We start from the raw sequence: 12,383 nt of genomic DNA on the forward strand, positions 1-12,383 counted from the left end.
CAGGCTGATGATGACAACATCAGCTACTATGATTTTATTTGTATGGTGTTTGTTTGCCAGACAACAGATTGAAAGGAAAGGAGAAGTTGTTCAGCCGAATCAAGATAGACGAATTGTAGAACTATGCTATTCTGTTTGTTTATATGAACAAATAGCAAATTCCATCAAAATAGATATGATCGTTGAATTAATAAACGTATGCAGTACAAGTTTTAGATTTTCACAAGACAGTTTTAGATAAAAAAAACAGTTGTAAAAATTTTATAAGGAGAAAGAGAATAGCATATAAAGTGATTTAATTTTCCAGATTGTTGCCAAAAAAAGAAAAGAATCAATCTGCATTGAAAGCTTTTATAGTAACTTTCTAGTACAAACGATTACGTTTTATTGGAGATGAACAAAGGGGTGAGGAATCTTTGTGAAAAAAGTAGTTTTCAATGTTAGACTTTGATGAAAACTTTAGTTATTTGACATAAAAAAGCTTACAAAATAACTTACTACTGAAGATTGACGGTTAATGGAATTCACTGAAGCTGCTTTAAAATATCTTTTTATGTTTTCTATAATTATATAGTTTGAAGAAAAATCATCGAGGTGAACCGTTTTGTGAAAAAAATCTCCTGTTATTCATTTTTAACTTGCTGTTCAAAATGAAATTGTAATAGTGCCATGGAATAATGTGTCTTCGGCCTATGAATTTTCTGTCGTAAACTTTGACTCTGCGCCAATTTCGACCAACTCTATACCTAGTAGTTGCAGTACAGAGAACATCGAAGTGGCGATTGCACAGTTCGACAAAAATCAGCGCCCAGGCTGGTATACCAGCCCATTCAAGTTCAAAAATTCATGCGAGGCAGCTTAAAACCGAGGGTGATAAAACACACTATACAAATTCCACTCAGAAAAATTCCTCAAAAAGAAGTGAAACTGATCAACTGAAACATAAGTAAATCGGATATAATTTGTTGCTATTTTGACTTGTTGTTGAAATTGATTACAGTTTTTGATACGTTTTTCCAGAAATGGAGTTTTTTGTGATTGCCCTATGGGTTAAAACTGACATGTTTTTTGCCTAAGAATTATCAAAAAATTATTATCACCGATTCAATATATAGATTTTGCATAAACAATTAGCAAACTTTGGATCTCTTTGATTATGGAGAGTTTAGTGACAAAGAATTTATAGAAATTACGCCATTAAGTTGTAGCCAACTTTCATGTTGATTTCATCTTTTTTACACAGTTGTACAAAATTTATTTAACAACCAACGGGTTCGTTTTTTATTTGAGATCTTTGGTTATTGTTCCAGGTACTTTAGATGTGTGTTTCGTCTGGCAACCACTCTATTTCAAACAAAAGTTCGCAGGGCGACTTCAAATCGACGGAAAATTGTCATATTACAATACTGTAAATACTGCTTTTCCTATGAAAATTTAGTGTAAAAAACTGAAGCTATCACGAGGACAGTAAGTAAGCTTCTCAAGACCTGAAAAAAGGTTTATTTCACAAACAACTCTCAATAACTTTTCGAAAGTTTCGATCGGAACTACAAATAAAATTTTGATTGCATCCTCCCTGCCGCGTCGATTTTGAGAAACTACAACGTTATAATTAAGACGTCAATATCGGGATCTATGTCTAAAACCAAGCTTGGTTAAATCTATTATGATTTTTTGAACTCTTCGGAGGTATTTTCTGTTCAGTCGAGAATTCCGTGGTCCGATTTCGCTCCTGCAAGAAAAGGACTGTCGAAAGGTAGTGGTAATCAGTGGGAAGGGACTGCTCATAGCAGCTTCGACAGTTTTTGTGACCAGAAGCCTCCAAAATCCATTAGCATGGATATTACTTTGATTAGGCAATATGACATTGATAGGTAGCATAATCAAAGGAAAACTAACTTATAAGTTTTTAAAATTTATGCATTTTCTTCTAAAAATGATTAATTGTAAAAATCAACGCATTATGTATACTGTGTTTCTTACTTCAGTTGACGCATCCAGAGTGTTCTGCGAGCAACACTTTGATCAGAGAGTTATTAGGGAAGTTCTCCGTCGTTCGGGTATTTTTCGTTCTTTGGACAGAAATTTTATTGGGCCGATGATACAAGATATCAGGAATTATGGCGTTTGTTCGCCAGACGACAAATGGACATCCAAGGTTAAGTCCCTCTGAGGAATTAGGATAGACGAACGTCGAACTCTTGCATCTTTTTTTTGTTCAGATAAACAATTATTGTTCCACACATTAGATACGAATCTTCACATTACAAGAAAGAAGCGACGATTTTAAGTAAAACAAAATTAGAGTTACGTTTTATGAAAAACACCGTTGAGGAGATTTTAAAGTTAAAAAAGTTGACATGACAATCGCATACAAAGGGGAACTATATATCCAGGTTGTTGCTGGAGTAAACAAAAGTGAAGCTGCAGTAAAATCTTCCATAAGTATAAGTGATTACATATGGATTGGAGCTGAATGATGGGGCGAGAGATTTTTGGGGAAAAGTAATTTTTAATGTTTTACTGCTGATTAAAATTGTAGATAGTGGACATAAAAAAGCAGACAAAATGAACTTGATACCCCAGATTGACGCTTAATGGAAATGTCTGAAGTTGCGTTAAAAAGCTTTACAAGTTCTATAAATTTTCACGTAAATCGAAGAAGAATTGAAGAGGTGAACAATTTTTGTGAAAAAAATTCTATTTTCAGTTTTCCATTTCTCGAACTTTTTCAACATGTCGTGGTCGATAACACGGGTCAAAGAATTCAATAAGTTGAATTTTAAATTAAATTTTGAACTGAAAGAATACAAAAATTAGCTTGTATTTTTAGTAATTATCTATGCAAAAATATAAAGAGAAAATTTAGATTAGCTAAAACTATTTTACTTGATTGGCATGTGAATAGATCTTAACTCCGAATCCCGGAGGTGATTTTCTATTTTCATCAACATTTCATGAGGATCATATATGGCTTGGGTAAAATCGAGTTCATTAGTTGGAGGTCGGTGGATGTTAGAATCAGGTTTCTGTCGGTGGGAGAATTTACTTCTGACATATGATTGATAGGTTAATAAGATAATGATAGCGCCAAAACAAAATTAGAATTGACTTTAATTTTGTGGCCATTACTTATCGACACAGCAATAAAGTTCGTCAGAAAAGTTCTTCTTTTGTTCTTTGAAACTTTAATAAAGAAAATTTCTAAGTTTCCTGATGTTTCTTTGAAACCATCACATCCTCCCTCCCTCCTTTTTAAGCAAGTTTGTGGCCATAGGTTTTCCAAATCTGTGGGGTTGTTTTCTGTTTCTTGTTGATGTTCGTGCAGGCTCTGAGGTTCGGGTTGTTGGTGCTCTGCAGATGATGTGCCTGCAGAAGCTTCATCTTGAAGTGAAGGTCCTACATCTGTGTTCTGAAGTTGTTGTTCTGATTGAGATATGGTCTCAACCACTGCTTGTTCAGTTTTCACATTGTCCTCGTCTAGTCTCGCAATTTGGTTGTCGCTCACTAGAATAGTCCGTGTTGAGTTTTCGGGTGGTATGAAAGATGTGTTCAAGCCTTTCCTGATGATGAAGGTAGCAGGAACTGTCTTTGTATTTCGTTGGCCTTGAATAAATGGGTTCGCGCGAGTCGAAATCGGCTATTGCTGGCAGTATCACTCTGCGTTCCAACAAGAGTTCAACTGGAGTTTTGCCTCTTGTCTTTTAAGTGTTGCGATGTGTGTTCAGTGCCCTTTGCAGGAATACTCCAAATGAGACATTAAGGTTGGGACTCCACGCTTGAAGTGCCCGCTTCACTGTCTGAACTTCTCTTTCAGCTAGTCCATTAGCTCTTGGATGATAGATGGGTGATTCCAATTTCTTAATTCCCAGTGATTCACACCACTGTCTAAGGTTACCACTTACAAGTTCAGTACCATTATCAGATACTAAAGTTTTTTTTCGGTATTCCGGATCTTGCAAAGATTTGACTAAGATATATTTTAACTGTTTCTGGTGTTCTATTTCCCGCGGGGAAAGTTTCTATCCAACCAAAACCCGCGTCAACATTTACTAAGATATTGTTCTGGTCCTTAATATAACCCTAGTCCATGTGGAGCCGTTCCCAAACGTCAGCTTCTGACCACGTAGAGACTGTTTTTCCCAGGCTAGGCCTGTTAATTTGACTATTCTTACATTTACTAACAAAGTGTTGGACGTTTTGGGTAATGCCAGGCCACCATGCTATCATTCTGACTGATGCCTCAGTTATATTCTTCCCGGGATGTGTTTTATGCGCTTTTTTCAAAACCAAGTGTCGTAGTTTGGGTGGAGTGAAAGGAACAACACCTCTGAAATTGATTCCATTATGTAAAGTAAGTGCATATTTCTGTTGTTTGAATCCTTTTTCCGCTTCTGAACATTGCTTCCAATTGCCGCTTTTGATTCGCTTCATTATGTCCTGGAAGAGTATGTTTGTTCCAAGTTCAGTTTTGATTTCTGCTTGGGTCACCAAATCACTCTGGGCAAATCAGATGTTATTGATTGTGAAGCACATTCAATCGTTGTCCGATTCGTCTTCGTCAAAGTCCATTCTGCTCAAAGCATCTGCATGGGGTATCTGTTCTCCTGGTGCGTACTTCATTTCATAGTCGAAACCCATTAGAGCTATTGTCCATCTCGTGATTCTCGCTGATGCTGTCTTCAGGATCTCTTCGTCTGGTGCAAAGAGATATTTGAGTGGTTTGTGGTCAGTCTGTAGGGTAAATCGTCTTCCAAGAAGGCCTTGCTTAAGTTTTGTGACCACAAACACAATTGCCAGTGCTTCCCGCTCTATGTTAGATTATTTTTGCTTTGCTGGAGTCAATTTTCTTGATACATATATGATTGGATTTTCTTCCTGCGAAAGAACCCCGCCAATGGCCTTTTCAGAGCCGTCATTAGTAACTGTTGCTTCTTTTTATAGACTATATGGCTGTAAAATTGGTTTAGCACATAATTCATTTTTTATGTCTTCAAAGGCTTTTTGTTGCATTTTGCCCCATGAGAAATTGCTTTTCTCATGTTATTTAGGGTAGCACTTTTGTTGCAAAATCAAGAATTATTCTTCCGTAAAAATTAGCTCACAACAATTAGCACAACAAACGATTCGAGTTGTTTGCTGTTAGTTGGTGCTTTTGCATTTTTATTTTTTCAGCATGTTTGGGATCTGGTGCTATTCCCTCCTTTGAAATGCAGTATCCCAAGAAGCTATCGCTATCAACTGGTTTTAAGTTAGATTTTTTCTCATTAATAGTAACATTTTTCTCAAGTAGTCGACTCTTGACTACAAGCATTCTCTTGTCTAACTGCTCCTTGGTAGTTCTATACACCAATACATCGTCTTGAAAGATCACAACACCTTTGATTCCTTTGAGTGTTGATTCGATGCAATTCTGGAAGATTGAAGAAGAGTTTTTCAATCCCTTAGGTAGTTGGCACATCTTGAACAGTCTCTGAGATGTGTTGATTGTGCATATATCATTTGCTTCTTCGTCAAGTTCAATTTGATGGTAGGCATCTGAGAGGTCAATTTTGCCAATGTATGAGGCCACATGTAGGTTGTGGAAGATCGTCTCCATGTCTGGTATTGGTAGTCCTCATCCATGACATTGCCATTGATGTGCACTTTCAAGTCCACGCAAAGTATCAGTTCTGCACTCTTCTTTCTCTGCCACACCACTGGAGATGCATTAGTGACTCCTACTGGCTGTACCGGTTCAAGGATGCCTTGTCTGACCATTTGTTTCAGCTTCTCTGTGAACTTGTCTTGAAGAGGTAGAGTTATTTTTCACTCTGATGTTGTTCACAGAGAGCTTGAGTAGAAGGTCTCTACCATGTAGTCCAAATTCTTTATCAGACTGCACAACTGCTACTTGTTTATGCGTGAGCCTGCTTCCGTTCCAATCAATGTCACAAGTATGTGATCCCAGAAGCGTTAATTGATGACTATCATAAGCTTCGAGATGTCTTATCTTACCATCCAGCTGAGGTTTACCAAGCTCTGTCCATTTTTTGGTGATATCACTGTGCTACCTGCACCTGTGTCTACATGCATTTTTACTTTGCAGTTATTTATTGAGATATATTCCCATGTCACAGTTATGCTAAAGATTTGTTCTTCAGAATAAAACATTCCCATCTCCGATGCTGGATATGCTTGCTCTGAAGAAACATTTTTTTCGCAAAATGTATTCTGTTTTTTGTACTCACCTGAATTTAGATGGGGTTTGCTTCTACACATTTTTGAGAAGTGTCCCACCTTTTCAGAGGTTTTGCATTTTTTTACTTAGCGCTGAACAGGGTCTGCTAGAGTATGGCTTAACTCCACACTTAGTGCAGATGTTGTTGCTTTTGTTAGCTGTAATTTTTTCATTTGGTTTTCGAAAGGTCTTTTTGAAATTGAACCCTACTTCTTCTTTCACAGTAAAGGGCTTATTACTTGATGACGAACTGGCAAAAGCCTTTACTTGACTACTGAACCGTAAGTTCTTGGTCATTTCTTTAACCGACATTGCTGGTTTTGCTTTAACACCGTCTAGTAGTCTAAGTTTTGCTTCAGGGTCACTCAAACCTGAGATAAACTTTATTTTTACCAACTCTTCTTCGGGGTTGGCCGCTGTTTTCAGTTGTTCGAAGTCGCAATAGCGTGCTATTTCTCTCAGACGTGCTAAGAAGTCGTCACCTGACTCCCCTACACCTTGTATTACGGACAGAAATTTAGCCCTTTCTGCCGTTACTACTCTCTCTTTAGGAGAAATATAATTTTGAATCGCAAATCTGATGTCTTTATACGGAGTGTCTATCAAATTTCTAGGACTCATTAGACTCCTAAGTTTAATAATTTCATCTTGCCCGCACATACTAAGGAAGCCATTGGTTAATTGTAGGACCCGTACATTACCATCGGTGTTGACCTTGTCCTCTTTCTTCTCTGCGCGACATTTCGCCACAAAAGATATAATCTATACAGTAGCTGATTCTGAATTCTGTAGATCCAAAATTTGTCTGTCTGTAGCTGGTCTGGACACCATTGTCCTGGTCAATAACACGGGTCAAACAATTCAATAAATTGAATTTTAAATTAAATTTTGAACTGAAAGAATAAAAAAATTAGCTTGTATTTATAGTAATTATCTATGCAAAAATATAAAGAGAAAATTTAGATTAGCTAAAACTATTTTAACTGATGGGCATGTGAATAGATCTTAACTCCGAATCCCGGAGGTGATTTTCTATTTTCATCAACATTTCATGAGAATCATATATGGCTTGGGTAAAATCGAGTTCATTAGTTGGAGGTCGGTGGATGTTAGAATCAGGTTTCTGTTGGTGGGAGAAATTACTCCTGACATATGATTGATAGGTTAATAAGATAATAATAGCGCCAAAACAAAATTAGAATTGAGTTTATTACTGTTGCCATTATTTATCGACACAGCAATAAAGTTCGTCAGGTAAGTTCTTCTTTCGTTCTTTGAAACTTTAATAAAGAAAACTTCTAAGTTTCTTGATGTTTCTTTGAAACCATCACACAACATGCCGATCAAAAAGAAAATGAAACACTGTCATATAATGATTTGTCTTCGGCCCACAAAACACCAACTAAAAATCTTGACTTTTCGCCAATTTCGACTGATTCTTTACTCATAAATGGTGATGCATAGACAGTCGAAGTGGTTATTGCACATTGTGACAGAGTAGGACCCGAGGCCGGAAAGCGAGCATCATTCAGGATCAAAATTCGTCTGAGGAAGATTAAGCTTGTGGGTGTTGAAACGCACAACAAATATTCAGCTTAGAAAAAGTCCTCAAAAAGCAGTAAAACGAGAGTTAGAGTTAATTAAAAGTGATATACATTGTCGAAAGCTAGTATTAACCACTGAGAAGAGACTACCCATAGCAGCCTTAACAATTTTTGTGACCAGAAGTCTCGAAGATATAGTAGCATGAATATAACCATCATGCTACTGTATTTTTCGCGAATATGACACTGATAGGTAGCGAAGCCAATTGGAAATTATAATAAACCTTAAAAATTTATGCAGTTTCAAAAAAAACTTTTGATGAGGACGAATTGCAAGAATTTAACGCATTGTTTATGTTTGTAAACAACGATCAGGAGCAATGAGGATGAATGAGGAAGAATTGGAAAAGTTCAACGCATTGTTTATTTTTTTCTAACAACTCTGCATTTTTTTTCAGCTGACTCATCCAGGTTTTACCGCAAAGAACATCAAGCTCAAAATTCAATGGGGGGTTATGACTCATTCGTCTATTTTGTTTTATTGGAAAAAGAATTGGCCGATGATGAGCGCAATCACCTATTATGGTTTATTTGTATAATTTTTGTTCGCCAGGCAACAGATTGACAACGAAGGAGAACTCGTTCTGCCGAATCAGTCTGCTGGAAAGACAACTTTAAAATTAGGCCATTCTGTTTTGTTTATATAAACAATTAGCTTCCAAAACGTTATAATGATCGTTGACATGATAAACGTATACAGTGAATAAATTTGTAGAAAAAAAACTGCAAAACAACGAAGGAGGTGAGGGATTAATAAAAAAATCTACTAGTTTTCTATTGTTTGAAAGAGACAGCTGAATAAAATTTATAGGAAAAAAGTTGACATGAAAATGGCATGAAACAGCGAGAAATTTGGTTAAAATGGCAATGCTCACAAATGTATTACACATTTATATTAATTAAAAAAAAACAGAGGAAGTGTCCTAAAAAAGGAGTAATCTTTTTCGAAAAGCATCTGGAGACCAAATTGAAGAATAATCAGTTTCCAATTATTGTAATGAGACTTAATAAAACCTGATTTGAGTTTAGAATGGTCAAACAATTGATACCACAAAATTAGCAATCCGCAATAACATTGAAGTATTCTATATAATAGCATTGCAACAAAAAGTTAATTAATATGAAAAAGATAATAGTAAAAGATGAAAAGGTCTCTAAGATCTTTTCCAAACTTCTTCAGACGTTTCTAATTGATATTGAATGTTTTAGGGGGCTGAATTACTTCAACTATTAGAAATCCAAAATGATTTTTCAAGCTTTTTCAATTATGTGAATAAATGTACTTGATTTTTTATCGAAAATATTTGAGTCTCAAAATCCTGGAAACATGGAAATTCTAAGGGAATTTTTGCCCCACTTATTTTTTGAGAAATCAGAAACTTGAAGGTGTCTTTCATATAATCAATTATTTCTCTCAAAGACCTTTTTTAAAAAAATTATAGTTTTTAATGTTCTCGCAACAGATATCGAATGGTCATACCCAGGTTGAGGTCCAGACCCAAATTTGCATCTGATGAGACTTTCCAGACCGAAATTATCTCTGATCAGAATTTCCAGACGGAAATTCACCCTGATCAGACTTTCCAGACCCAAGTGACCTCTGATCAGGATTTCCAGACACAGAAGGTCCCTGATCAGACTTTTCAGACCGAAGGTGTTCTGATCAGACCATCTTCAGGCCATGGCCCAGACTCAAATTCTGACCATTGCCCAGACCTTAATCAGACTATGATCAGACTCAAATGCGCTCGAAGAGGTTATGATCAGACCCAGTTGCGCTCGAAACATTTATGATCAGACCCAGTTGCGCTTGCAGCTATTTATGATCAGACTGAAGTGCGCTCCAAAACGGTTCTGATCAGACTCAAGTGCGCTCGAAATAGTCTGATCAGAGACAGGTTTTACTTATGAAAAATCTCTTAATTTTGCTATAATATATTCATTTCATAAAAACTGATGTTTGCAGTATTTAATTCATCTAAGGAAAAATCGATTTTAAAAGTATTGCTAAAGAAAACGAAACCCAACTGTTGAGAATAAATTTTACTTAGTGTACAGATTAGTTTATAATTCTGACTCAATGGATGAGTTATCACAGCTTTCCATAAGAATCGTCGTGATCTCCAGTTGATCAAAATTTCTTCTAAAGGGGACCGGCCTCAGCTATCTGCTGGACTCTATTTTTCTGATCAGAGCTATCGGACTTTAGATGAGTCTCTGATCAGAAAGCTGCTTTTTTGGCTGTCTCTTGGCAGAGCCAACATCTTTCAGTAAAAAAACAAAAAAATGAAAAAAAAATAATGCGCTCGAAATGGTCCCTGATCAGACCCAATTGCGTTTGAAGACATTTATGATCAGATCCAATTGCGCTCGAAGTCGCCTCTGATCAGACAAAAGTGCGCTCGAATCCGCCTATGATCAGACTTTTCAGACCAAAATGTCCTCTGATCAGACCATCTCCAGACCATGATCAGACCGTAGTGCGCTGGAACTTCCGAAAAGACCCTGTAATTTCGGTCTGGGAACACACGGGTGTGCGCTTGACTGGGTCTGATCAGAAGTCAATTTGGGTCTGGACCTCAACCTGGGTAGTTGCAGCGTTTTTTGTGACATATCATATCTCTTGTACAAAATTGAGCAACCACTCTTTAATATTTTTCGATTGTTCATGTTTTACAAACAACTAATTTTTTATCAGTGTACATTGGCCTCCGTTGTGTCTTTAAACGTGAAAGTGTACAGGATGTATTTTCACGACCAGAAAACTCAATGTACATATTCAATGAACCAAAATAGGTCCCAATCGAAAAATAACCACAATAATTAAGCTGCAAACGTTTAGAGGCTATATGGTCCTGTACATCGTTGCGATGTTTTATTTATATTTTATATCTAGAGCTCAATCAATAACAAACGCGGCTTACCTTGAGTTATCAAGCTGACAAGGGCATGACCCTTCAGATGGTTCGATCCAAATGTATTGTTTCTGAAAACAGGAGGACATAAGTCAAACTCTGGGGGTCATTTTGTAAAAGGAAGCAAAATTGATGCACTTATTGATCATATTGCCTATCATGGTTCTAACTTTCCCATCTTTTTTAAAAAAAAAAAACTTGCAGATTTTAATTCTAAGTCACATAGGCAGCATTTCTTGAATAATGGCACTGGTACAAACATGTTTTTAAAATCCGAAATTTTAACCTTGTAGCACTTTTAACTTTAAAACGAACTGTAGGTGTATCCAAATACTGTACTGAGAGCTATACTGAACATACTAGTCTGTTTCGTGCAGACTCGTAAGATCTTCAGATAAATTCGCAATGTGCTGTTCTTGACTGCTTTTCAACGTATCAATTCATTAATGGATGGAAAGGAGGCTGCGTACCGAGTAAAGCCAATAATAATGAGTGTTAAACGCCACAAGTATTCTTTGTTAAAATGTGTATTTTTTGTGAAATTTAGCATGCACTAAATCAGCTGTCATTTAAAACACTTCATTAATACTTAAAATTAAATGAACTGTCCTATAATAACATCTAGTATTGGACAGTTGAAAGACAGCAGTATTATTGATTTCAGACGAAATCATAAATATAAATTACCAGTTTTGCTTGCTACACTTCTGTATTAACGGAAACAAATTTTGAGCTGCAAACGAGCAACACTGGTCATTTTCACTGAAGATTTTAAGAAAACACGACAAAACTCCCGCCTGATGCAATTACAGTCCAACTGACATTGCAATATCTGTCCAACAACATACATTGTCTTCGTATATGTCAGAACAAAATCTTAGTCGTCCTAAGGACTTACTACCCTGACAAGAGTGCGCTTAAACCAGAGTGATGGGCAAAAGGTTTGAGGGGGACTGCGATTTTCTTCCAATGTACTCAGAGAATCAGAGGGTGCAAAACTGGTGAAAATCATTTGAAATTAAAGTAAGGAGTACATTTTTGCAGATTAGTGAAAGAAAAGTTTTCTTCAATTTTTCGGGTCTTTTCCGTTTAGGCCCCCTAGCTTAGTGGGTGCAATTAATATGCACCCACTAAGCTCGGGAAATAAAACTTAAAAAAATTAAAAAATTGAAGAAAACTTTTCTTTCACTAATCTGCCAAATTGTATCTCAGTTTTACTCGAACCTCTTGCCCAGCACTCGGGCTTGAGCGAGCGCAATCGTGTAAGGGTACAAAGTCCCTCAGGCGAAAAAAATTGTTGTAACACATACGAAGACAATTTTTGTTGTTGGACAGATCTCGCCAATGTCAGTTGAACTGTAATTGCATCAGGCGGAAAGTTTTCTCGAGTTTTCTTAAAATCTTCAGTGAAAATCACCAGTTTTGCTCGTTTGCTCCTCAAAATTTGCTTCCGTTAATACAGAAGTGTACGCAAGCAAAACTGGTAATTTATATTTATGATTTCGTCTGAAATCAATAATACTGCTGTCTTTCAACTGTCCAATAATAGATGGTATTATAGGACAGTTCACTTAATTCTTAGTAATAATGAAGTGTTTTGAAAGACAGCTAAATTAATGCATGCTAAATTACCCCAAAAAAAAT

General features: G+C 36.4%; 1 protein-coding gene across 1 annotated transcript in view; it reads right to left on the reverse strand.

Moving 5' to 3' along the window:
• Positions 1–12,383, reverse strand: part of LOC142334949 (uncharacterized) — a 100,968-nt gene that overhangs the window by 48,215 nt on the left and 40,370 nt on the right. Inside the window, exon 8 of the mRNA XM_075383278.1 lies at positions 10,749–10,810. Within this exon, the coding sequence (XP_075239393.1) occupies positions 10,749–10,810 (62 nt within the window). The remainder of the gene's footprint in view (positions 1–10,748; positions 10,811–12,383) is intronic.

This window comes from Convolutriloba macropyga, chromosome 2 (assembly GCF_964194025.1).
Source record: "Convolutriloba macropyga chromosome 2, txConMacr16.3, whole genome shotgun sequence".
NCBI classification, from domain to species: Eukaryota; Metazoa; Xenacoelomorpha; order Acoela; family Convolutidae; genus Convolutriloba; species Convolutriloba macropyga.